This window comes from Pongo abelii, chromosome 3 (assembly GCF_028885655.2).
Source record: "Pongo abelii isolate AG06213 chromosome 3, NHGRI_mPonAbe1-v2.0_pri, whole genome shotgun sequence".
Lineage (NCBI taxonomy): Eukaryota > Metazoa > Chordata > Mammalia > Primates > Hominidae > Pongo > Pongo abelii.
The window spans coordinates 60,790,350-60,818,193 of record NC_071988.2 but is presented as its reverse complement, the minus strand read 5'-3'; the positions used below and the strand labels follow the sequence as shown (position 1 = coordinate 60,818,193).

General features: G+C 37.5%; 2 protein-coding genes and 1 long non-coding RNA gene across 4 annotated transcripts in view; 1 reads left to right on the top strand and 2 right to left on the bottom strand.

Annotated features, from left to right (window-relative positions):
- The window catches only part of PPAT (phosphoribosyl pyrophosphate amidotransferase), a 42,163-nt gene that overhangs the window by 11,566 nt on the left and 2,753 nt on the right, over nucleotides 1-27,844 (bottom strand). Inside the window, exons 2-3 of the mRNA XM_024246349.3 lie at nucleotides 2,670-2,736; nucleotides 1,512-1,718 (exon numbers count right to left, since the gene is read on the bottom strand). Of these exons, the coding sequence (XP_024102117.1) occupies nucleotides 1,512-1,718; nucleotides 2,670-2,736 (274 nt within the window). The remainder of the gene's footprint in view (nucleotides 1-1,511; nucleotides 1,719-2,669; nucleotides 2,737-27,844) is intronic.
- PAICS (phosphoribosylaminoimidazole carboxylase and phosphoribosylaminoimidazolesuccinocarboxamide synthase) overlaps nucleotides 5,515-27,844 on the top strand; it is a 50,859-nt gene continuing 28,529 nt past the window's right edge. The window contains exons 1-5 of one of the 2 annotated variants that reach the window (XM_054553429.2): nucleotides 5,515-5,916; nucleotides 11,366-11,452; nucleotides 14,787-15,164; nucleotides 24,002-24,067; nucleotides 26,468-26,595. In XM_054553429.2, coding sequence (XP_054409404.1) covers nucleotides 5,535-5,916; nucleotides 11,366-11,452; nucleotides 14,787-15,164; nucleotides 24,002-24,067; nucleotides 26,468-26,595 — 1,041 coding nt within the window. In that variant the 5' untranslated portion in view covers nucleotides 5,515-5,534. Of the gene's footprint in view, nucleotides 5,917-11,365; nucleotides 11,453-14,729; nucleotides 15,165-24,001; nucleotides 24,068-26,467; nucleotides 26,596-27,844 lie in introns of both variants that reach the window. The other variant, XM_054553427.2, reaches the window with a different exon arrangement.
- Nucleotides 12,922-27,568, bottom strand: LOC129047229 (uncharacterized). The gene is made up of 2 exons (XR_008524525.2): nucleotides 21,347-27,568; nucleotides 12,922-19,958 (listed from the first exon to the last, which is right to left on the bottom strand). It is a non-coding gene; the product is annotated as an uncharacterized LOC129047229 (long non-coding RNA).

The following is a 27,844-nucleotide window of genomic DNA, read 5'->3' as shown; positions in this document are numbered from 1 at the left end:
ACTAAATATCACCAGGTTCTGAAGTTACCAAGTCAAGATTATTGGGAGCTAATAAACTAAAGAAACTCAACATTAATTAATGAATGCCTGAATGGATAAAAGGAAGCTACTAGGAATGAATATAAAGACAGGCAGTTAAAAAAAAAAAAGAAAGATGAAATGATGAATGAAAGCATAGGCACAAATTTGACATCATTAGCACAGAAAGCTCCAAACAACATGCTGTGAACCAAGAGTTTAAGTAAACACTCTCTGTCCCTTTTCCCATATTCTAGTTTCCTGTCATTGTTTCCAATTCATTTTTTTCATGTCATCTTCAAGTTTATACTCCATTTTATTTTTATGCTTTTGTGATATGTAAGAAGAAATATATATGTTATTTTTATCCTGGTCTTTCCTGGTACACAGCTCCTAAAACCCTTAGAATTGCCAAAATAATAGGTGTCCTTTTGTATGCTGTTGAGATGACTGGTAGCTAGGAGCTCCTGCACAGCATCAGTATGAGGGCTAGTTGCCAGGGGAATCAACCAGAGGGTTGGAGCTTCCAGCTTCATCCCTGGACCCCCAGGGAAGGAGAGAAAGGCTAAAGATTGAGCTGATCACCAGTGGCTGATGATTTAATCATTCGTGCCTACTTCATGAAGCCTCCATAAAAATCCACAATGACTAGGTTCAGAGAGCTTCTGGATATCTGAACACTTGGAGATGCCTGGAGGGTGGTGCCCCTGGAAAGGGCATGGAAGCTCCACGCTCGTTCCCACACACCCTGCCTTTTCCATCTTTTCACCAGACTGTTCTTCTGTAGCCTTTGTAATATCCTTTATAATAAACTGGTAAATGTATACAAAGCACTTTCTTGAGTTTTGTGATGTTTGAAACCAAAGGTAGTGCTAGGGCTGCTGCAGGAACTCCCAATTTATAACTGGTTGTCAGATGTACCAGAGGCTTGGACTTGCAACTGGCATGTGAAGTGCGGGACAATCTTGTGGGACTGAGCCCTTAACTTCTGGAACCTGACTTTACCTCCAGGTACTATCAGAATACAACCGAATTATAGGATACCCATTTGGTGTCCTCTGGAAAACTGGTTGGTATAAGAAACCCCCCTGTTTGGTCACAGAAGTGTGCTGAGTCTGAGAATAGGAAAAACAGCTTGATTTTTCTTATCTCATACAAGCTTTGAACATAGCAACAGAGTTAAAGAGATAGCAAGTCCATAAACTCTAATTTCTCTATGCTTCCATCCATAAATCAACTCTCCCAAATCTCTAAAGCAGTGCATTCAAAAAGTGAGTCTAAAATGCATATTCTCACCCTCGTCTCCAACTCTAGGGGATAGCTTACAATCTGGAATTGTAACAAGTACTCCAGATCATTCTGATGCAATTGTTTGTTGCAGTTAGGTGACAGGTAGCAACAACTAGAAAATGCCCTTTACAAAGATCCTTAACTTTTATTCATTAACCCATCCTAATCATTTAAAAAGGCTTAGGGAAAACAAACAAACCTACCTTTTTCCTTAATCGAGCAGCATTTACCAATTCGCCATTATGTGCCACAGCTATCTTCCCATGAAGTGTTTCAACAACGAAGGGCTGACAATTTTCTAATTCACATTTTCCTGTGGTGGCATACCTTGTGTGTCCAATTCCAAGATTTGAAACATATAATTTTTTCAAATTGTCTTCAGTAAAGACGTGATTTACAAGACCCATTCCCTTGAGAAATCAAAAAGTGCAACTTAGAAAAAAACAGACTAGTACTGTTAGTAATAAACGCCTCTCTTCTCTGCCCAGCCAATCCAAATAAGACAAAGAAGTACATTTAATTTCTCTGTGTTTCAGAATTCTAATCTAAAAAAAAAGTCAAAAACAAATAACCTAATTGTAAGAACTGTGAAGCACTTACTTAAAAAAATTTATTGAGGCAAAAGTCATATACCATAAAATTAACCATTCTAAAGAGAACAATTTAGTGGCATTTAATACCTTCACAATGTTGAAGCACTTGTGTTTCATAAGATACTATTCACTAAAACATTTAAGAACAGATGTACTAGGCAATAAAATTTGTCAAGTATAAAAACTAAAATTTGCATTAAAAAAATCAAAGCATCTTAAAGCATTTAAATAAATGACTCCCTATTTGAGTTGGTCTTAGGCAAAAAATTGTAACTGGGGAAGAAATACATCCTAATTTGACAAATGTTAGGATATAAAGTTGAAAGTGGCTGATCCAAAGAATATTACTTTTGATTGCAAATTATTTATTCAAATCCCCCTCCCCATATTAATGATCATCTGTCTTTGTTATCTTTGTCATCCCATTTCTTTTTTCTTTCTTTCTTTTTTTTTTGAGATGGAGTTTCACTCTTGTTGCCCAGGCTGGAGTACAATGGCGCAATATCGGCTCACCACAACCTCTGCCTCCCAGGTTCAAACGATTCTCCTACCTCAGCCTCCCGAGTAGCTGGGATTACAGGCATGCGCCACCACGCCTGGCTAATTTTGTATTTTTAGTAGAGACAGGGTTTCTCCATGTTGGTCAGGCTGGTCTTGAACTCCCGACCTCAGGTGATCCTCCTGCCTTGGCCTCCCAAAGTCCTGGGATTACAGGCATGAACCACCGCACTTGGCCTGTCATCAACATTTCTTAAAGTTCAAATTTACCTTGTGTGATTTGAATGTTGGCACTGAACTCCCATCACTAGTCACAATACCAGCACTCTCCTGACCCCTGTGAATATAAAAAGATATTAGCTGTTAAATCTGCCAATTGATTAGCTTCTTGAAGAACTTTATCAAGCATACTTTCTCAACAAGCATTCATGAACTGAACTTAGTGTGACAACACATTAAATGCTACTTGTACTAGCACTACTTCTATTGATGATGCTGATGCTGATGATTAGCAATCACAGCAGATGACAATGTAACAATTAGATATCTCATCTAATATTAACTAACATGCCAGGTAGTCTGTCCTAAGCATTTTACGTTGTAAAAATAAATAATTTAAAAGCTATTGGAACCCCAAATATACTTTAGGCCTTGAGAGAGATGTGACTGTGATCCAAGTCACATATGGTTACAACTTGTTTCTCAGATTATAGATTAACTCACTCTCTTATTTTTCTTGTTCTATACAATGACTAGAGAGAATTAAAAGACATCAGAGATGGCCGGGTGTGGTGGCTCACGCCTGTGATCCCAGCACTTTGGGAGGCTGACGTGGGCGGATTACGAGGTCAAGGCTGGAGACCATCCTGGCCAACATGGTGAAACCCTGTCTCTACTAAAAATACAAAAATTAGCTGGCCATAGTGGCACACGCTTGTAGTCCCAGCTACTCAGGAGGCTGAGGCAGGAGAATTGCTTGAACCCGGGAGGCAGAGTTGCAGTGAACCAAGATCGCACCACTGCACTCCAGCCTGGGCGACAGAGCGGAGACTCCGTCTCAAAAAAAAAAAAAAAAAAAAAGACATCAGAAACAATAACCTCCTGCCTTCTCAAGTGATGACCTTTGTTAAAGATTAACTTCTAGGCGGAGGCGGCTGGACCACGAGGTCAGGAGATCGAGACCATCCTGGCTAACACGGTGAAACCCCGTCTCTACTAAAAATACAAAAAATTAGCTGGGCGTGGTGGCGGGCACCTGTAGTCCCAGCTACTCCGGAGGCTGAGGCAGAACGGCGTGAACCCGGGAGGCGGAGCTTGCAGTGAGCCAAAATCGTGCCATTGCACTCCAGCCTGGGCGACAGAGCAAGACTCCGTCCCAAAAAAAAAAAAAAAAAATTAGCTTCTGTTTTGTTGTCCTGCTTTGCTTAGACCAAATGAAAGAAAACCCATTAACATCCTCTGTAAAAAAATGTTAAATGTACCCTTCCCCAAAAGAAGGGTATAACCTATAACCAATCAAACTGCTGTAACTGGGCGCACTAACCTTGTATAAAAAATGTGATTCTGCTAAAAACTCCTCTGTCTGCCTATAGAAATGAAACCTTAACTTTCCTACTTTGCAATGCTGACTCCATTCCTTGGAGTTGGTGTTTCTGGGTGAGACATCCTCAAACTTGGTGCCTGAATAAACTCTCTTTAAATTAGATTCTGATCCTTTTAATTATTTAGGTTGCTAGCATGCGTGATCTAATTTGGTTTTCACAACAATCCTATGAAGTAGGTACTATGATTACCACGCCCATTTTACAGATAAACACACTAAAGCAATAGAAAGGAAGTTACTTTCCCATTGTCACACAGACAGCAGGTGGTAGCCAGGATTCGAATGCAGACAATCCAACTGCAGAATTTATGCTTCTAACCTCTACTCTTTATAACCTCTAAATAGGGTTTCAACAGGATGAGTATGTAGATGTAAATTAAAATCTCCAAATATAATAGAGGCAAAATGCATAGTTGGTAACCATTTTTTGTGCCTTTCTGCATTTTCCAAATGTTCTCCAATAAATAGCACTTTTGCTATTAGAAAAAAAAATGTTGTTTCAGAAAACCCTCTGCTGACCAGGCACCCTTTCCCATGTCTGTGTCTCATTTCCCGCATTAGTGTTGATTAAGTGGTGATACAGAGAAAAAAGCCAAAATCTAGACTGAAGGTAGGGCAAGACATAGTAAAGATTAAGAGCATCCATACCGCTGTGCAGTATAAACTCTCATAAAGGTTCCAACTGCTTTACCATTTTTAATAATTCTGAACAAGTGCTATAAATAGATGTTTATTGACCAATTTTTGTTCCAAAGAATATGTATCAGAATAGAAACAAAAAGTAAACCTCTTCCATATGTGCCTGTAGACTTTAGTAGCTGTTAATACATTGATTTATTTGGTAAAAAGGAATCTTTTTCAAAATTATATATTGCAATTGTTGCAGCGTTTTATTAACGAGAAAAACAACAACATTAAATACGTTGCCAAGTAAAACTCTAAAAAAACATGGCATGATCACAGCTCACAGCAGCCTCAAGAAATGATTTTATTAAATGCATTAAATACTGAAAATAGATATGCATAATACTATATACCATATGGGACTAAATAAATTGACTTATGATTTCTTTTATTTAGTGAAATGCTGTGGGGTCTGTAAGTTAACCAATGTTAGAGGACTGGGTGATTCATGTCAGAGGAAATATATTATTAACATTGGCTATAGACCTCTTGGAAAAAGCCTCTACCAACCATTTTCAAAACAATTTTTAAAAATCAACAATCATTTGGTAAAACAGCAAATTATGTAAGAAAAGAAATACACAAAAAACGGTTTTCTTTCCCTTTGTCTCAAGGGTAGTTTTTCCTTCAGGCTGAAATGAATATAGTTAAGAATCATTTAGATGCAGGCTTCTTTAATTACAAAGCCTGCTTATTTGGCATTTTCTCAAGTTACTCCCTCAGGCAGCTTGAACCAGTTAAACTAGATCCTTTCAGCTCTTTGGAGCTTATTGACAACCAGCCGTCTGGTTTCCTAGGAAACAAAACCTTGGCTAGAAATAGTGAATCATTTCCAGGTCACTTTCAACATGGAGAGTGGAGCAGGAAAGCACTGGACTGAGGAGGAGGTTAAAGCTTTGCTAAGTGTCTGGGCAGAAAAAAATATACGAAAACAACTTTATGGAACACTAAGAAATAAAGGAATATTTATTTACATTGCTAAAAGGCTGCAATCATTAGGAGTATACAGAGATTGGAAACAGTGCCGGGCTAAGTACAAAAATCTCAAATATGAATATAGAACAGTTAAATATGCCCATAACTCTGGAGACAGCTCTAAAACTATGAAGTTCTTCCATGATTTGGATGTAATCCTACAGTATGAACCTGCCACACAATTTACAGAGGAAGATGCAAATGGCAGGTACCTGGAAATGCTCAGCCCAAGTACAGCCCCAGAGACCACTGAAGGTAAAAAAAAAAAAAAAAAAAAAAAAAAAGTACTCTTGTTTTTCTTTTGTTTTACAGTTCTACGAACTGTAAAAATTCAGGACTTCTGTGGCCATATGATAAATATAGACTGAAATGTCAAGACTGAGGAAAAATAACCTATTTATTATGCTATTTTGCACAAGGTTAAGAATTAATTTTTTAAAAAAGAGGTTAAATATTACCACTTTAAAAAAATCTGTAAAATACAGAAAAAGCACATTACAATGGCACTGACTGCTAGTGCCAACTGCATGTGATATGTTTTTGAAATATGGATTGAGTTAATTAAAATAGTTTAAGTTTTAATTTTATAAGAGTGGCAAATAAGGGGAAAAATATCAAAAACATTGCTCAACTGATGTTTTTCCACAGCTCCAAACAAGAACTTTCTCCTTTATTTAATTTCCATTTTCCTAAATTTATAAATAAAAGCACATTTAAAATAACTGTTCAACACTATTTCATTACTTGTTTACAAGAACAGCTCCATTTTAACAATGAAGTATAACGAAGATTTAATACATTAAATGATCTGAGACTAAGTGATTTACAGGCGTTTCTTGATGTGCTGTATTGTTAAACCCAACACTATTTACATAGAATCTACTCATTGTCTGTGGAAGCATTAGTAGGCAAAGGGAGGGAAATCAGTGACAGTAATGAGGTGTCTACCATAGTCTAAATCTTATAGATGCTATTTTCAAGAGCAGAATTATTCAAAAATCTGTAATACCCACTATCTGTGTGTACCATGGGCAAAGCACTAAGTTATACGCGTTTAGTAATGCGAAACCTCAAAAAGGACAGAACTGCAAATAAATTTAACACCTGAGAGAAAACAGTAAATAGTATAATAAAAGTACCAAATGTGAATGGGGTTAAGAGGACAAAGATTACAACTGGTTAACTTAAGTTAGCTAATTTTCATGTTTACAGCTCAGTAACAAATCATTTCATTAAAAGAAGAATCCACCCTGCCTACATTCTTTCCGTTTCTGAGATGACACCAAATTCCGAGAAAGCTTTGCAGTTATTACCATATTAAACAGCAATTACATTATTTTATTCAATTAAACACCTTCGACTCTTCATTATTTAAGTGCTTTAAATATTGATTAATAAATAAGTAAATCACTTAGCTTCTGAAAGTCCCCGATTTTAACCAGGAGTTGGTCTGATGAAGATGTGGGTGCCAATATCTCTACTTCTTAAAGGGATCTTCAGCCCTTTCAGGTACTCCCTTGGCTCCAAACTCCTTCGTTTTCACTCATAAACAGAGGGACTATCCTTACAACATAACTATGCACGTTTAGGTACCTCAAACTCCCAATTCCAAAATCAAACTCTCTATTCTCCCATCACCTTTTTTTGTTTGTTTTTTAAAGAGAGAGGGTTTCACTCCTGTCACCCAAGCTGAAGTGCAGTGGTGTGATCTTGGTTCATTGCTGCCTCAACTTCCAGGACTCAAATGATCCTCCCAACTCAGCCTCCTGAATAGCTGGGACTATGGGGTGTGAGCCACCATGCCCGGCTAATTTTCTGTATTTTTAGTAGAGATGGGTTTCACACTATGTTGCCCTGGCTGGTCTCGAACTCCTGGGCTCAAGAGATTCTCCTGCTTCGGCCTCCCAAAGTGAGGCATGATCCACCACATCTAGCCCGAATTTGATCCTCCTACAAATTGCTTCCACCTTAGCATCACTATATTTCCAATCACTTATACAGAAACATTTGAGATATCCTTGATTTTTGGTCAGTCACTAAGTCTTTAAAAAATCTGCCGACATACTGCATAAAATTTTCTCTCTGCTCTATTCTCATTATGACTAACCAGAACTTCATCATGTCTCATATAGAATATTAATGTAACCTCTTTACTGGGCTCCCTAGTTTTCAGCCTCTTCCCATATACTTTCCACAATACCACTAGTTGTTCTTTACATTTTTAAATTATAAAATTACAAGCACATTAACATTTTGGTTGCATTAAAAATAATCTTTAAATTATACCTAAGATTAATCATGATCTAAAATTAAATATTACAATTAATGGTTCCATAATATTTAACTGAGTGTGGGTCTTCACCCCTCTCATGCAAATGATACTGCAATTAATACCTTTTGTCCATTTTTAGTATTATTACTTTAAGACACAAGTTCTAATACTGATTCAGGAGGATATAATTACTTTGGTTTTTTGTTGTTGTTGTTTTTGTCTTGTTTTTGGTTTTTTGTTTTGTTTTCTTTTGTTTAAGACGGAGTCTCACTCTGTCACCCAGGCTGGAGTGCAGTGGTGCAATCTCAGCTCACAACCTCTGCTTCCCAGGTTCAAGCGATTCTCCTGCCTCAGCCTCCTGAGCTGGGATTAGAGGCGCAACGCCACCATGCCCAGCTAGTTTTTGTATTTTTAGGAGAGACAGGGTTTCACCATGTTGACCAGGCTGGTCTCGAAGTCCTGTCCTCAAGTGATCTGCCCACCTTGGCCTCCCAAAGTGCTGGCATTACAGGCCTGAGGCACCATGTCTGGCCATTACTTTGAAACATTATTTCTAAAATAACTGCTTTCCAAAATAACTGTACTTCACTAGCCATGATAGCGTCCCTTCTGTAGAACCACTGTCATGCAAAATTATGGAGTATTGATGGGAAGAAGGGACTTTCCAAATTTGATAAGTAAATAATGATTTAGGCCAGGCGTGGTGGCTCATGTCTGTAATCCCAGCACTTTGGGAGGTTGAGGCAGGTGGATCACCTGAGGTCAGGAGTTCAAGACCAGCCTGACCAACATGGTGAAACCCCGTCTCTACTAAAAACAAAAAATTTGCTGGGCTTGGTGGTGGGCACCTGTAATCCCAGCTACTTGGGAGGCTGAGACAGGAGAATCGCTTGAACCCAGGAGACAGAGGTTGCAGTGAGCCAAGATCACGCCACTGCACTCCAGCCTGGGCGACAAGAGTAAAACTCTATCTCAAAATAAGTAAATTAAATAAATAATTAACGACTTAGGCTAATTTAAGAAACAATGGCCTATAATGATATACAAATTGGTAACTTTTAATTTGCATTTGTTTAATTACCAGTAAGGTGGAACACTTTTCTATACAATTTTACAAATTGACCATTCGTGTCAATTGGGGTCTTAGAAATTTGCATGATTTTCTTGCCTTATGATTTATTTGATCTGCAGAATCCAAAAATTTTTAAGGTAATCAAAGTTTTCTCCCTAAGGCTTAGGAAGCCCTCCTTGCACCAGGTTTGATTCATTATGTAATGTTTTCTGGTTTTTCCTATGGCGGAACCAGCAGAATTTTTATTGGTGTGTGATACAAGGGAGAAGGGAAGAAAATCAAAGTGTCTTTTCCACTGTTGGGATCAACCTCATGCAAGTGGTAAGGATAGGCCACTTGTTAGGCAGCAAGTAGCCAGGACCAGAGCCATGGCAAAGGACCCAAATACACTTTTGACCAACTCTAAGAGGCTTCATGTTCTGCTAAATCTGATCATCCTCAGCCTCAGAATTCCTTTGGCCGATGGCTGCCAAACCACATTTCTTCAGTGGTCAATTTCCCTCTATTTCACTCCTCTTATTTTATACAAATGCATCGCAAGTAATGATTTAAGACTTTCAGTTTAAAATCCCCAGAGCCTCTGCCTACAGTTTTAGGATTCATGCTGTGGAATGAGCAACTTAAGAAAAAATTATCTGAAGAGGTTGGAGAGAGAGCTTTTCTGTTTCACTATCATCTGTATGTTTGGTCCAGACTCTTTTCTATGGAGGTAAATCTAGACTCTAAACCATGCAATAGAATAGAAACCCTGCCTTTATTTACTGCTCTCATACTCAAGCTCAGATGTTAAATAACCTGGGCCCTGTTTCTCTAAAGGTAATTCTTACATAACTCCAGATTTTTATTTTCCCTGTTTTCAACCAAATCTAAAACATTCCTCAACAACATTTTAGCCTAAAGCAATTATAAAACCTGATTTAAAATTTTTGACAATTTTTACCTTGAGAGTTTATAAAAATACAACTGTGCCATCTGAAAGCAGTGATGTGCTTTTGTACTTACGTTTATTTTTCATTTGTTTTCCTATTTTAACATAGAAACCCTAATAGAGTTTTTAAGATGATAAAGAGCATATCTTTTCTTTTTCTTCAATGGGAATGCCTGTAAACACAATGGTGAATCATGATTTTAAATGAATGTTTATGCCATTAAAATCACACCTAAAAGTTGATATATTAATGTAAAATACAATGCTACTTTTGTTACTCAATAAAATAGAACTGGAAAAACATTTGGCAATGAAATGATTAATGAGATGAGTAAATTTTTAATTGAGACATTACAAAGAGCAATCAAAAGATACTTATCCGCCTCCCAATTAGTCTGCAATTTCATGTAATTATAATTCATCTTCATGTGTCAATTGAGTTAAAAATAATGTAAATTGCATTCCTTTCTAAGATGTACTTCATCCTCCTCATTTGATCACTTTAAAAAGTAGCCTATGCCTCATTTTATGAAAGCCTATATAAAAGCATCCAAACCATAAAACAAGGAAATCAAAGGAGGACTTCAATTTTTATGGTTGGCATGGTTCTTTTAAATGACATATTCCTTAGTCCATTTAAACATAATTTAGATTAACTTCTGGAAACTTTAGTATGTATCAATCAATAAATTATATAAGATACTTAAAAACTCCAAGCTATTTGATCATACATGCCAAAAAAACAGCATTTTCTAATTATCTATCTCATTGCAAGACCTACTCTTTCACATTACTGGTATTATTTAGCAAGTGCCTACTCTGTTAGAGCACCCAAGATACAACTATAAATAAAACACCACATTTTAAGAATGTAAGCCTGGGCACAGTGGCTCACACCTGTAATCCCAGCACTTTGGGAGGCTGAGGATCACCTGAGGTTAGGAGCTCGAGACCAGCCTGGCCAACATGGTGAAACCTCGTGTCTACTAAAAATACAAAAATTAGCCGGGCGTGGTGGCGGATGCCTGTAATCCCAGCTACTCATAAGGCTGAGGCAGGAGAACTGCTTGAACCCGGGAGGCAGAGGTTGCAGTGAGCCGAGATCACACCACTGCACTCCAGCCTGGGAGACAGAGTGAGACTCTGTCTCAAGAAAAAAAAAAAAGTAATTTAACTTGAAAACTAACTACAACCATTTCTAAAAACTTAAAAAATTATCAAACAATTCTAGCAGAAGTTTAAAATGGACCATGTCAATGGGATGGAAAAAATTAGATTTCTCTTTAAATATACAAATATTTAAACTACATTATACAACTTTATTACAAAATGTCTATCACAAATCTATTTTCAAGAATATGATCACATTTAGCTAAAGCTATTAGAATGATCAGTTATGTTGTTTCTAAAAGGAATTCTGTTATATTTACAGGTAAAATGTCAATTGCATCAGTAGATAAGGAAGACGTCTCAGGAAATCCTTTACTTCTGGTTTCTCATGTCAGACCAATGGAACTAGGTATAGTATAATGGATGGGACAGAATGAAACTGATCTAATTTCAAACTGAAAGATAAGACTGGTTCCTAATCTGAGAAAATTGACAATTTTTCCTGGAAGAAACTCAGAATTGATTTATGTTTTCCTCTCTTTTTGCCAACCCGTACTGAAAAAAATTATTTCTAAAGCAAATGATTTCTTTACCAAATTTAAGTTTCCTAGAAATACTGGTTCTTTAATTTCCGAACTTTACTCTTTAAATATTATAAGAAACCTGATGGCTAACCTTACTCATAGTAATGAACATGATCACTTTCGTGTTGAGGCAAGGAATTAAGACAAACAGAATTTTACATTGAAAGTAAACATCAGAGCCACAACCAGGTCAAGGATAATTTTAATCACCCAGTGAATTAAATTCAGTGTAAATCCTTCTTTGCTTCTATTTTTCTTTTCTTTTCTAGTCTCACTCTGTTGCCCAGGCTGGAGTGCAGTGTCACAATCCCAGCTCACTGCAACCTCTGCCTCTGGGGTTCAAGCAGTTCTCCTGCCTCAGCCTCCCGACTAGCTGGGATTACAGGAGCACACCACCACGCCCAGCTAATTTTGTATATTTAGTAGAGACAGGGTTTCACCATGTTAGCCAGGCTGATCCAGAACTCTCGACCTCTGGTGATCCACCCGCCTTGGCCTCCCAAATTGCTGGGATTACAGGCGTGAGCCACCACACCCGGCCGCTTCTAATTTCTTATTGAAGCTAGAAGCAAAAACCTTACTTCTAACTTAAATAATAGAAAAACTTATTTGTAACCCAAATAAGAAAAAAAATTCTGAAAAAGCATTTCAAAGCAAAGACATTAAATATTTGTAACCCAAATAAGAAAAAAAATTCTGAAAAGCATTTCAAAGCAGACATTAAATACACCATAAAATATCTCAAACAAATGCTATAAAGTTTTTTTAATGACTTAAAACTCATAAACCTGATAAAAGTTATTAATTGCAATATCATTTGTATGATAGGGGCCAAAACCTAAACTCAATTAAGTATTACTGAACCATTAATTGTAATATTTAATTTTAAATTATGGCCAGGCACAGTGACTCACACCTGTAACCCCAGTATTTTGGGAGGCCAAGGTGCAGGATCACTTGAGACCAGGAGTTCGAGACTAGCCTGGGCAACATAGTGAGACCCCATGCCTAAAAAAATTATTAAAAATAGTCCAGGTGCAGTCAGTGGCTCATGCCTGTAGTCCCAGCTACTTGTGAGGCTGAGGCAGGAAGGCTCACTTGAGCCCAGGGGTTCAAGGCTGCAGTGAGCCATGACTGTGCTACTACACTCCAGCCTGTGCAACAGAGTCTACGAAAAGAAAAAGAAAGAAACAAAATAAATTATGATTAATCTTCGGTATAATTTGAAGTGTTTTTTTTTTTGGTTTTTTTTTTGAGACAAAGTATCACTCTGTCGCCAGGCTAGAGTGCAGTGGTGCAAAATAAATTATGATTAATCTTCGGTATAATTTGAAGTTTTTTTTTTTTTGAGACAAAGTATCACTCTGTCGCCAGGCTAGAGTGCAGTGGTACGATCTTGGCTCACTGCAATCCTGCCTCCCAGGTTCAAGTCATTCTCCTGCCTCAGCCTCCTGAGTAGCTGGGATTACAAGGTGTGCACCACCACACCCAGCTAATTTTTGTATTTTCAGTAAAGACAGGGTTTCACCATGTTGGCCAGGATGGTCTTGATCTCCTGACCTCGTGATCCGCCTGCCTTGGCCACCCAAAGTGCTGGGATTACAGGCGTGAGCCACCGCGCCTGGCTGAAGATTATTTTTAATGCAAACAAAATGTTAATGTCATGCATGGTAGCGTGTGCCTGTGGTCCCAGCTACTCTGGAGGCTCACTTGAACCTGGGAGGTTCAGGCTGCAATGAGCGGTGATCTCTCCACTACACTCTAGCCTTGGTGAAAGAAAATTACTTTCTTTTTTAAAAAATTTATTTTATTTTACTTTATCTTATTTTGAGACAGGGTCTCACTCTCTCGCCCAGGCTGGAGTGCAGTGGTGTATTCTCAGCCCATTGCAACCTCCACCTGCTGGACTCAAGCAATCCTCCCACCTCAGCCTCCCGAATACCTGAGACCACAGGCACATGCCACCAAGCCTGGCGAATTTTTGCATTTTTTTGTAGATACAGGTTTTGCCCTGTTGTGAGGCTGGTCTCCAACTCCCGAGCTCAGGCAATCCACCTGCCTTGGCACCCCAAAGTGCTGGGATTACAGGCCTGAGCCACCATGCCCAGCCAAAAATTCCTTTCTTTAATAATATTACATCCAATTTGAAACCCTGTCTCAAAAAAAACACAAAAACCAAAGTTAATGTGCTTGTAAGTTTATAATTCAAAAAATGAACCTAATTCTTTTATGAAAATGAAATCTGAGAAAAACACAAGATAATATGGTTGTCAAAATAACCAGTATAAAGTCAAGTACTGTCAGTAATGTAAATGAAGTATAAAACTGTTCTAGAGACCTAATACGTACCATGGCATATTAAAGGATTTATAACTAAGTAGAGACATACTGCCTAGGAACAAGGCATTATGAAATTTCTGACACATTTCCCTACCATTAAAAGAAAATACTTCATTTAAAATGGCTTTCTTTCTGTAATTTTTGCAAGGCGTAAGCACTGATTGTTCTGTGTGACTCTTCCAAGCCCTCAGCTCATGAGTAGCCTCAGTTCTCAACCCTGACTACACATTAGATTCACAATCTGGGGATGAGGGATGAGGCAGGTACCAGAATGGTGGTTTTTAAATGCTTCCCAGTAGACTGATATATAGCCAAAGGAAATCGTAAGATAAAGAAAAAAGGAGTTAAATTGTTTGTACCTATCCTATTTCAAAACAAATTATCTACAATGAGCCATTTTCTTAAGTAATTACTGTTTTCTATAGTAAATGCTACACATTTATATATTGAACTTCCACTATACACTGATATACACCCTACATACTAAAGGAGTGGTATGGAAGAGAAAAAAATGGTATACAGGAAAGATGATCAAAATGTGACTTAAAAAACACAACTTTATTAAAGCCAGTAACCAGCATAATAATGGACAGATTTAGGTTCTGTATTTTGTTTCCCCACTGTTTAAGAGAAAAGCTAAGCTATGATTTGTTACTCCATCTCCTATGGAGGAAACTGCTTTCTTTAATAATGTTGCATCCAATTATTTACCTTGTCTGATGTATATAATGCATATATCTTTTACCTCTCTACCTAATGCAGGTATCTCTACGTCAGTATTGGAACCCTCTAATAATACAACTTTTATCCCATCTGTAGCAAATGAAGGAGGAAAGCACTGGACTGTGCCAGAAGTCAGGGCTCTAATAGACGTCTGGTCTGATAAAAGCATACAACGACAACTAGAGGGAACAGTGAGAAATAAGAGGATATTTCAACAAATTGCGGCCAAGCTTCAGAAATTTGGAATAGACAGAGACTGGAAACAGTGCAGAACAAAATACAAAAACCTAAAACATGAATACAAGATCGTAAGAACAGCTCAAGATCTAGGCATGACTAAGAGTATGAAATTTTTTACTGAGTTGGATGCTATTCTGGGACCCAATAAAACAGAAAAATCACGAGACCAGGAATCCCAAGATGGAGAACATGTCACAGAATGTGCCAACGTAAAAACGGGAGAGGACCAGACAGGTAGGAAGGTGAAGAAAAATAATCTTAACATCATGTTACATCATACAGGTTCAAGGATCCCTCTTCCAAAATGCCTGGGATCAGAAGTGTTTTAGATTTAGGTATTTTTTCAGATTTTAGAGTATTTGCATATACATAGTGAGGTATCTTAGAAAAGGGAGCCAAGTCCAAACATGAAATTCATGTGTGTTTCATACATATAGCTTAAAGCTAATTTTATGCAATATTCTTAATAATTTTGTGCATGAAACAAAGTTTTGACTATACCCATCACATGAGGTCAAGTGTATAATTTTCCACATGTAGCATCATGTTGGTGCTCAAAAAGTTTCATATTTTGTAGCATTTCAGATTTCATATCAGGGATGCTCAACCTGTATTGAGAATGTTCAGTACCATAAGAGGAATATTATATATGTAAGTTAAATAAGTTTCATTACATGCTATTTGACAAGCTAGCTGAATTTATTATGAGACAGATTTAGTATACATTTGATCTTCCCCAGAACAGAAACAGTACAATTATACAAAGAGGAGGAAATAAAACTGGATTCCCAGAATAAAGTTTAAAATAGATCAATTTTAATAAAGCAAATATGCAACCCCAGATGGCAGAAGTTAAAGTAAATTTTCATACTAATTGTGGTAAAATTGAGTAGAATAGAAAAAGGGCATTGAAGAACTTAGAAAAATATAAAATACATGAGACTTTCTTAGAAGTAGTACATTTCTCTGAGACCCATCATAAATGTCTTTAAAGTATATTTAAACCAAAGGATTGAGATACAGTACATACACACAAAGACATGATAGCATGAAATAAACTGAATGAGTTCTAGACCAGGATTCAGGAAATCAAAGTTCTAAGGCTCTGTGGACCTCTAGACCAGGGGTCCCCAACACCTGGACCCTTACTGGTCCGTGGCCTGTTACGAACTGGGTTGCACAGCAGGAGGTGAGTGGTGGGTGAGCCAAGCTTCATCTGTATTTACAGACACTCCCCATCATGCACATTATGACCTGAGCTCCGCGACTCCTGTCAGATCAATGGCAACATTAGATTCTCACATTAGATTAGAACACTGGAGCACGAAGACTGTTGTGAGCTGTGCAGGCAAGGGATCTAGGTTGTGTGCTCCTTATGAGAATCTAATGCCTGATGATCTGTCATTGTCTCCCATCACTCCCAGATGGGACCATCTAGTTGCAGGAAAACAAGCTCAAGGCTCCCACTGATTCTAGATTATGGTGAGTTGTTTAATTATTTCATTATATATTACGACGTAATAATAATAGAAATAAAGTGCACAATAAATGTAATGCACTTGAATCCTCCCAAAACCATGGCCCCCTCACCCCCTGGTCCATGGAAAAATTGTCTTCCATGAAACCAGTCCCTGGTGCCAAAAGGTTGGAGACCACTGCTCTAGACCTAACTCCAAAATTGGGGGGTGTTGACAAGATGGTCTTAAAGACCTCTACTAACCACAGTGTCTCCGGATTTTATTATCTGGCTTAAATGATGAGTCCCAATTCTAAGAGGGTCTGCGTCTAGGGAAGAGAGGGGAACCACAGACAGTTAAGACAGGAAATGCTGGTGAGAAATCTCAAAATATTTCGCTGGTGGACAAGAAAGAAACTGGTATGCTAGAGAACTATACATCTCCCCCAGTTAGATGACTACAGATAAAGCAGCCCAACAGCAGTGGCATGATATCTTCATACAGTCATTGCTGGAGATGCAGCTAAAGATGATTCCATTAGTTATGTCAGAAGACTTAGTTAGAGACTCAGATACATAACCAATATCTATAGTGACAAAAAGATGCTTAAGGGTAGGGAATCTAACTAACCATATTTAATATTAGGGTCCCCTTAAAAAGGAAAATACTACATTAGAGTTTAAAACACAATTCTGGGCCAGGCGTTGTGGCTCATGCCTCTAATCCCAGCACTTTGGGAAGCCAAGGTGGGTGGATCACTTGAGGCAGGAGTTTGAGACCAGCCTGGCCAACATGGTGAAACCTCATCTCTACTAAAAAATACACAAAAAATTAGCTAGGTGTGGTGGCACATGCCTGTAATCCCAGCTACTCGGGAGGCTGAGGAATGAGAATCCTTGGAACCTGGGAGGCAGAGGTTGCAGTAAGCCAAAATCGTACCACTGAACTACAGCCTGGGCAACAGAGTGAGACTCTGCCTCAAAAACAAATAAATAATCTAAATAAATAAAACACGATCCTGAAGTAAATTTAAAAAGCCAATATATATCCCCTTATGTTCATATAGTCATTGCTGGAGATGTAGCTGAAGATGATTCAGTCAGTAATAAGTCAGAAGACATAGGAGATACAGACATAAAACAAGGTCTTGACACAAATAAAAGAATATTCTGGTTTGTGTGTGCGTGTGTGTGTGACAAAGTATATACACAAAATGCTATTGCAAGACACTGCTATGGCCTGAACTGTGTTCCTCCCACCAATATTCATATATTGAAGCCTTAACCCCCAATGTGATGTATTTGGAGACAGGGCCTTTGAATGATAACTAGCTTTAAATGAGGTTATGAGAGTGGTGCCCTCATAATGGGTTTTAGATTTTATGTCTATATATTAATAGATGCTACCATACCTAAGAAATTATGTTATAACATTATATGAAGTACTGTTGTATCATAACTCAAAACACATAAATGGAAGGTGGAAATAATTAATGGAAGCAATGTTCCCTATCGCTGTTTTTCTCCAAGTGTAGCAGCATCAGCATTAACTGACAACTTACTCAAAATGCAAATTGTTGGGCACCATCCAGAATCAGAAACTCTGGTGTTGGGGCCTAGCAATCTGTTTTAACAAGTCTTCCAGGTGATAATGATGCAAGCAAGTTTGAGAATCATTACCCTCTGGTATAGGGCACTAAGGGTTTGGAGGTGAGATTTTGTGCTTGCTACCTGATAGTTTGCCTCTTCTACACAAACCAAAATCGGGGAGGAGGAGATCACCAAGCCCCCAAGCTGAAGCTTATCTGTTAGAAAGACCTTGTACCTAGTCTTTCGGTCCAAAGCTTCATATGACTTTACAAAGTGTAAAGCTCAATGTTAATTTAACAAACTAGTTAATCAAATTTCCTATACTCCTGGCAAACTTATTTCTCTGGTTTATCAGATAGGACAGATTCTTAGGTTTCCATAGACATCACAGCAATGGCCTCTGTCATTAAGAGTTAAAAATCAAATTATGCCAGGTGCAGTGGCACATGCCTATAATCCCAGCTTCTTGGGATGCTAAGATTGAAGCATCACTTAAGCCCAGGAGTTTGAATCCAGCCTGGGCAACACAGCAAGAACCCATCTCTAAAAATAAAAAATAAAATTTTAAAAAATAAGAAAATCAGATTACTGCATTGTTTAATAAGGAAAAAAGATTTCCATCTAAAAAGTTAAGAGCTTTAGTATTCAGAAGATTTTAACTTGTTAGTCCTCTGGAAAACTTACTTAAGTACAACCTCAAGATAATTTTTTACATATAGAAGGAAAAGATTAAGTCAAAAGTACAAGTTTTTTTTTGTTTGTTTGGCATGTTTGCATGCCAAATATGAAATATTTGGAATATATTTAGAAAATGTGAAACAGGACAAATGCATAGTCATCCTAGAAATTATATTATTTTAAACTGTCATATGAAAATACAAAGCAAAGATATAAACCCACAAGGATCTCAGCAGCTAAATACGTAAGAAAAAAACTTAAACACGCAAGGATTTTAGGTACACCTGCAATGTATACCTATTGATTCACAAATTGCCACTCCACTCTTAGGAAGAATGTAATAGAATGTAGTATTGAGGTATAAAAATATGGATTATTTATCTTCAGGGAAAAAAATTCACATGAAATAGTCTTTCTTTAAAACAACAACAAAGTGATGGGTATTTACATGTAAAAACAGAGGTCACTTCATTTTTATTTTTTATATTTCACTGATGAATTTTTGAAATTGGAGTTGCTATTATTAATAATAGCTCCATATTGTTAACTTTGATATCTGGCCAAAAAACCAGTCCCCCAAAAGTATTCTCTTTCCTATCTTAAATGTATGCTATAAGCCATAAGCTTTTCTTTACTTCAAATGAAAATCCAGCTAGAGCTATAGACCCCTTGGATTCTGAGTATCTAGATTGGTTCCCAATTTGGAACTTCTGAAGATTTTGATCTAGTAGGTTGGAGTCAGTTCAGGCACCCGTATTTTTAGACGATTCTCAAGCACAGCCAGCACTGGAAACCATAGCTAGGTTATCATGCTCAGACCAGCAGAGGACTGATTGACACAGAAGTTTCAATTTGATTCCATTCAGGGAAGAAAAATTCACTAATGCCGATAGATTATCACTTAAAAATTAATGACTAATGGAATATGAAGGAAATTAATCGCGGAGAAGAATCATAGACTGCTCAGGCTGTTCCTATTATGTTAAGTAAAAAGAAGTGGCCCATGAAAATTGAATAAACTAGATCTTTGGATCTAAAACATATTTTATTTTTCTCTCTGGTCTGAAGCATAAGCGAGAGAGGATAAAATGAATCAAGAAGTTATCAAAGGAGAAAGGACTCTGCCAAAAGAGAAAATTTGTGTTTGACAATCTTATCACCTACCTGTTTCTTCTGAGAAGGAGAAACAAAATTGACTTAATTCCGCTCCAATATCAGCTGCCATTTATATGAGCTGGAATGCCTTATTATCTACGTATTCCCGCAAGCCACTGCTTTCTCGTATAGGACAGTCACAGTTAAACCTATTTTAGGTCACAGGGGTGGAGTCAAGCATACTTAAATAAGCATAGAAGTTTCATGGTAGTAAAATATATCCTATTAAAGGAGGTCACGCTGATCTTCAGCCTAAAAATCACAAGTGAAATACCTCAATGTTCATCTAAGAGTAACCCTAGAAATGCCCATTTTTCTTTTGGTTGTAGCAAAACGTATTTTCAAAATTCAAAAAATTCACAATGAGATGGCCAGCAGGGGGCATTAAGGAATCTACTGTTACCATCTCAAAGGGTAGGCTAAGAATTATGTTTTCTTCTAATTCATTTATCTCTTCCAAAAGAAAGAACTTGGAAGTAATTTTTCTTAAACCTGGAATATTTAAACATTTTTGTATATTTTGCATGCGTTATAATTTGTATAATCTTAGCAGTAAAATTATTACATAAATTAATGCACTTTAGTCATATGAGACACAATACTGAGAACTTTTCATTTTAATCCAATAGTACATCCAGATAGAGAAGAACTGATTACTAAAACTTCAGAAAACCCAAGACTTATAAATGTGAAAAAAGAAAGCTCAGACATAGGTATGCTGCTAATCTTAAATACAGGCAACTTGTTTATTATGAAGGCATGATTTTTCTAATTTGTACTGTTGGTAATATTTTAATAAACTTTTAAGAAGCTGTGGCATAATAAAGAATATATCTAGTTTTGGTCTCCTGTTCCTGGCACAAAGCATCAACAACCTTTGGAACTTCCAGAGACAGAGGCATCTTTGTTATGTTAATGAGGCTACTCTAGGTGGGTTCCCAGATAGCTTCAGGATAGGGGGTAGTCACGGAAAAAGACCAACCATGTGATGAGGCTTGGAGCTTTGTGCCAGTGTGACCTCCAGGGAGGAGAGTGGGGCTGGAGGTTAAGTTCCATCTTGTAGCCAATGACTTAATCAATCACATCATAAAAACTCTGGCTTAGAGGAAGATTTGGAAGCTCGGTACAATGCAGTTCATGTTTCCTTAGTTCCTTTATAACTTCCCACAGACATCACTGCATTAACCTCTACACTAGACTTGTCTTTTCTATTCTCAAACCTCAGCAACTTTTCTTTTTTGAGATGTAATTTACATACAATCAAATTCACCCAATTAAAGCATATAACTGTGGTTTTTAGTATATCCACAGTTATACAATAATCACCAGTATCCCATTTTAGAACATTTTGATCACCCCACAAAGAAAGCCCACATCCGCCAGGCATGGTGGCTCACGCCTGTAATCCCAACACTTTGGGAGGCCAAGGCAGGCAGAACACGAGGTCAAGAGATGAGATCAAGACCATCCTGGCCAACATGGTGAAACCCCATCTCTACTAAAAATACAAAAATTAGCTGGGCGTGGTGGCACACACCTGTGGTCTCAGCTACTCGGGAGGCTGAGGCAGGAGAATCACTTGAATCCGGGAGGCGGAGGTTGCAGTGAGCCGTGGTCACGCCACTGCACTCCAGCCTGGGCGACTGAGCAAGACTCTGTCTCAAAAAAAAGAGAAAGAAACCCCATATCCATTAGTGGTTTAACTGCTTGACCACACCTCTGTAACCCCTGGCAACCACTAACCAACTTTCTGTTTCTATGGATTTGCCTATTCTGGACATAAGTGGTACCCTCCAATATACATTTTTGTGTCTGGCTTCTTTTGTTTCATGGTCCATCCACGTTGTAGCATATATCAGTATTTCATTCCTTTTTATGGCTGAATAATATTCCAATTTATGGATATACCATATTTTGTTTTCCCATTCATCACTTGACAGATATTTGGGTCATTGCCATTTTCTGGCTCCTATGAATACTGCTGCTATGAACATTCTGGCACAATTTTTTTCCCATTTTGGTAAAATACACATAAAATTTACCATTATACCCATAAGTACATTCACATTGTTGTGCAAACATCACCACTCTCCATCTCCAGAGCTTTTTCATCATTCCAAACTGAAACTTCTGTAGCCATTAAACAATAACTCCTCCATCCCAACTCTCCTTAGCCTGTAGTGACCACTATTCTCCTTTCCATCTTTGTGAATTTGACTATTCTAGGTACCTCATATAAGTGGAATCATACAATATTCGTCCATTTGTGCCTGGCTTATTTCACTTATGATATCTTTAGGGCTCCTCCCTGTTGTAGCATTTATCAGAATTTCCTTCATTTTAATATTCCATTGTATGGATCCACCATTTTTTTTATTCATCCATTGATGGTCATCTGGGTTGTTTCTGCCTTTTGGCTATTATCAATAACTCTGCTATGAATGTGGATGTATAAATATCTGCTCGAGTCCCTGCTTTCAATTCTTTTGGGTATATACCCAGAAGTGAAATTGCTGATCATACGGTAATTTATGTTTAATTTTTTTAGGACCTGCCGTACTCTTTTTCCACAGCAGGTACATGTTTTTATGTGAACATGTTTTCAATTCTTCTGGGTTTATATGTAGGAATGGAATTGCTTGGTCATATGGCATATGCTGAAAGTTTCTGAGGAACTACCTGTTTTCCACCATGACTTCACCATTTTACATTTCTATCACCATCTTTTAAAAATTATATCCAACAAGAGTGATTTAAACACATTTTCAAATTTCCATGAGGCACTAGGCATGGTGGTAGGCACCTGTAGTGCCAGCTACTCGGGGGGCTGAGGCAGGAGGATTGCTTGAGCTCAGGAGTCCACGCCAGCCTCGGCAACACAGCGAGACCCTGTCTCTTAAAAAAAAAAAAAAAAAAAAAAATTTCATAAGGCTGAAAAATTATTCAGAATTAAAACCCAGGAGAATTTAAGATGAGAGGAACTCACTTTTGGAAAGCATTGTGGAGTATGCCTTCCCCCGTCACCCCCTGCTGCACATCATCACCCCAAAATAACACTGGGTCCACTGCAGGGTCTAAATTGGTAAATTTTAAATGTCATTTTGATATATGAAGTCTAATAGAGAAGATCTCTATTGTGTATTACCTAAAATGCTTCCTTATACCTGAGTTGGTAGAGAATACAGTAGAGAAAGAAGGAAAATGTCTATGCCCACTTCTCGCTAAAAGAAATTAAGTAAACATTGGGACTTCCTATATTCATAAATATCCAGTGAAGATCGCCTATGATGAAAAGCAGCTAAATTATTCTCACTAATAATGGAGAACAGTCTGTCTTATAATTTTTAGAATATACTGTTTGAATATGGACAGAAAATTTCTTTTGACTCATATTGAAGTTATTATTGTATTCTTGGTGCTTTATGCCATCACAGTTGCTTTAAGTGAATGATAATCAAATACAAGATTTATCTATGTTTGAATAATTATAAATCATGTTGATTTGTAGGTAATCCTTTAGAAGATGCTAAAAGTCATTTACAGATTATAACAGTGAGTGACACAGAGGCTGGAAAATACTGGTGTGACAGTGAGGTCAGAGCACTGATACAAATATGGTCTGATGAAAAAATTAAGCGAATGCTTGAAGGGGCCACAAGAAACAAGAAAATATTTGAGGAAACTGCCAGAAGATTAATGCAGTTTGGGATAGACAGAGACTGGAAACAATGTCATATGAAATATAAAAATTTAAAATATGAATATAGCATTTTACAAAGAAAAAATGGCAACCCTCCAAGAAAAATGAGATTTTATGAAGAAGTTGACTGCATCCTAAGAAAACCAACTCTCAGAACTGCCGAATGGAAACATGGTAACTTTGGAATCGACATTAACAAAAAAAATTCTAGACATTCCTCTTTGCATTTCCATTTAGCAAGAGAAAAACTCTTTAAAAATGAAATCCTAACACTGTCATATGCTCAAATGACCCTTAAAAATCATTAAAAATAGGTACCTAATTTAAGCCAAGAGTTTCAACTTTTTTCTAAACCTTGTATCAAAATATGTCTTAACTCATTCTTTATTTGTCCACCTGCTTAAGTTTTCTTATTTTAGTATATTTGAATGCTTGAAAACTAATGTGTTTCAAATGATGTCATATGATTCTTTTCCTGTGTTTTTATTTAAGAATTATTTGAAGGTCACAACAAAAGCCAAGGAACTTTGAGCTTCAAGAGAAAAGCACATGAAGATGGTAAGAGCCAGAGAAAAGCCAAGTTTTTCCACACAGTGAAAAAACTTGTTGCTTTTTCCTGATAACAGAGATATTTATTCCTGTCCTTGATAAATTAGACTAAATATATTGTTTATGAACTGTATTAGAGCACAGAATGCTGAGAAATAATTTCTTTCATAGCTCATTGAGTGAAAGTTCCTGCAGGAGCTAGATTTTATATTTTAAAAGAAAAAAGAAAAAAGAGTAAGAATAACACTGAAAGTAAATGAAAACTTGCCCGGAGTTAGGTAACTATTTGGTTATCATGGTCCTTTAAATTGTACTTTACAGTGATTGTTGCAATTATTGTTATCAGATGTAAAAAGAAAAAAATCCACAGTTCTTCAAAGGTAGTCAATAATCAATATAATATTTTAATAAGTCTGAAAGTCAAACTCAGAAGCCAACCTAATAATGGCAGCTGTAATTTCAAAATGACCCATCACAGACATCAGAAAAGATAATATAATGCAATATAGCATGCAGAAGAAAGAAAATGCACACAAGACTAATAAGAAAACCTGAGTTCCAGCCTCTCTTTGACCCTAATTCCTCAACACAGAGCAAATCACTGCTCTCTGGATCTCTAAAATAATCCAGCTTTAATGTCTTATAGATTTATAATTTATGAGATTGTTTTTTAGTTAACACAAAAAACTGAAGAGTAAAACAAAATTTTACAAAGTAGACACACCAAACCCACCATTCAGGACATAAAACTTACTAGCACCCTAAAAGCCTCCCAGTCATTAATCATCCTCCAGCCCCCACAAACATTATCACTATTCTCACTTCTATCACCATAGATTAGTTTGGGATTCATACTATATGTACTTTTCTTTCATTCAACATTGTTTATGACATTCACCCATGACGTTACTCACAACAGTAGTCTGTTATTTTTTATTGCTGTAGAATAGTCCATTGTAAAAATATACATCCCAGCCAGGTGCAGTGGCTCAGGTCTATAATTCCAGCACTCTGGGAGGCCAAGGCAGGAGGATCACTTGAACTCAGGAGTTCAAGACCAGTCTGGGCAACATAGTGAAACCCCCCATCTCAATATTTAATAAATGAATAAACGTATATCCCATTACTTTTTCAAATCTATTTCACTGTTGGACATTTCAGCTGTTTCCACATTGGGGCTTTTATGAAAAATTGCATGTCTCTCAATGGACATATGTATGCATTTCTGTTGAGTATATACCCAGAAGTGGAAGGCAGGGTCATAGGGCATGCACATATCCAAGCACTGTTCTAAGCACTTTACATATATTAACATATTTAGTCCCAATCACAATCCTATAAGGTAGGTGCTATCATTATACCCAATTTACAGATGAGGAAACTGAGGCATAGAGAAGTCTATGCTCCTGAACCAATAAGGTCTCTGCGAGGGCAGGGACATCTGCCCTGTATGGTAAAGTATTCCCACTGTCTACCACAGTGCCTTAGTAATGTACTTAGATGTACATTATTCCTATTTGTTGAGCTCCTGCTCAACAAATACATTTTGAATAAAGTATTAGCAAATAGCAGAATTCCTCTTCCCCTTATAACCTTTTATCTCAAGTGAACTGAAAAGCGTATTTTTCCATGTCTGGATATAAATTCGAGTCAGATAAAACTCTTGTGCAGTTAACCCTTAGCAGTTTCTCCTTTCAGATTAAACTGCTAAGGGTTAACCGCACAAGAGTATCATTCTGAACCCACTGAATTTGAGCATTAGACCTTACAATATATAAGTCTAGGCCAACAGATGAGGAAACAGACTCAGAAGTTAGGAGACTTGCCCAAAATTAAACTGATGTTACCGGAAAACCTGGGGCTAGATTTCAGTTTGTATATTAAGGAGCTCTTCCCAATATTGACCAGAATGACCAAGCAGTGGTACTTGGAGACTTTTGGGGGCAGGTAAATTCTGCTTCAGACTAATGCAAAAAGCTAAGTTCTAAAAAAATAGTTATAAATGGAAGAATTGAAAACACTTATTTTAAAAAAGAATCACTGAATTATAAAATAACTAAAATCAAAGACTGGTACAATTTGCAAGGACACTTAAAATAAGTCACTCCCTCAAACCAAAATTTACTTGACTTAGATAAAGCTTATAGATTAAGGGAGTATAAAAGTTAAACACTATAGGAATGTTACATATTTGGTCATTTTCAGTCAAATATGAAAATCAAAATTAAGTAAGATGCTCCCTGCCTTAATTTGGCAGCCCAAAGTAAGTTCTCTGACAATCAAATCCTGTGTTCTCCACAAAACTAAATGAAGATTAACTGGGAACTAGATCCATATAAGTTTGACTGAGTGCATCTCTCATTCTCACAAGTGCCTTTCTAGTGGTAATGTTCTGTACTCTGTTTGCAGAACCAGTGTCTACATCTCTTAAAAAAAGTGCTCCTGAGATCATTACAAATCAGTTTCCTCAAAGCATAATAACAGAACCAAAAGATTCTACAGAATGTTTCTGCAGACAGGAAACCCAACTTCATCAGGTAAATCTTATAAATTTTTAGAAGAAGTATGAAAATGTTTGTCATTGTAAGGTTCAATTCCTAACCAGGAGAAGTGACAATTCACTGAATGGAAGGGCATGGTTATCTCCTAACTAATCAAGGAAAGGCTAACTAGCTGATTCATGGCATAAATCTACAGACATTTACTAATTCCTTTTATGGAATCTTCAAATATGTCCAGCCATTCTAGTCTCCATAAAACGTGACTGTGTTTTAAAGATGAAAATGTTTATTCTAAGAAGGGGGTGTCTGGTTTGTTCAGAACTCTGCAAACTACTGAAATGATGTTTTCAGGACCAAAACAGCATTTGGTGATTATATAAATCAGGCATGAAGATACCCACACACATGCATGCACAGTTTACAGCTAAGAGGACGTGAAAATTCCCCTACAGAAAGCAGAGCTACGGAATAAATCTGAAGATAGCCAGAACTGCTAAAAACAGGGAGTACATCTGGATGAACCCATCTGGGTTAAATATTCAGTGCATGACTGCTTAACTAATTGATACTCTATTTATTTTTATATGAAATGGCTAATATACCTTCCAGGTATTCTGTTAACCCCAGGACTAAATGTTTCGGATTAGATTATACCCAAGACAAAAAATTGAACCAAATACAAAGCAAAAGTGATAGAAATCTCACCTTCTAGATTCCATCTTCTTAAAGATAAGGTTGGCCAGGCATGTTGGCTCACGCCTGTAATCTCAGCACTTTGGGAGACCGAGGCAGGTGGATCACTTGAGGCCAGGAGTTCGAGACCAGCCTGGTCAACATGGTGAAACACCATCTCTGCTAAAAATACAAAAATTAGCTGAGTATGGTGGCGGGTGCCTGTAATCCCAGCTACTCGGGAGGCTGAGGCACGAGAATCACTTGAACTTGGGAAACGGAGGTTGCAATGAGCCCAGATCATACCACTGCACTCCAGCCTAGGCGACAGAGTGAGACCCTGTCTCAAAAAAAAAAAAAAAAAAAAAAAAAGGGAGGCCAAGGCGGGCAGATCACGAGGTCAGGAGATCGAGACCATCCTGGCTAACATGGTGAAACCCCGTTTCTACTAATAATACAAAAAATTAGCTGGGCGTGGTGGCGGGCACCTGTAGTCCCAGCTACTCGGGAGGCTGAGGCAGGAGAATGGCGTGAACCCGGTAGGCAGAGCTTGCAGTGAGCAGAGATTGTGCCACTGAACTCCAGCCTGGGAGACAGCTGTCTCAAAAAAAAA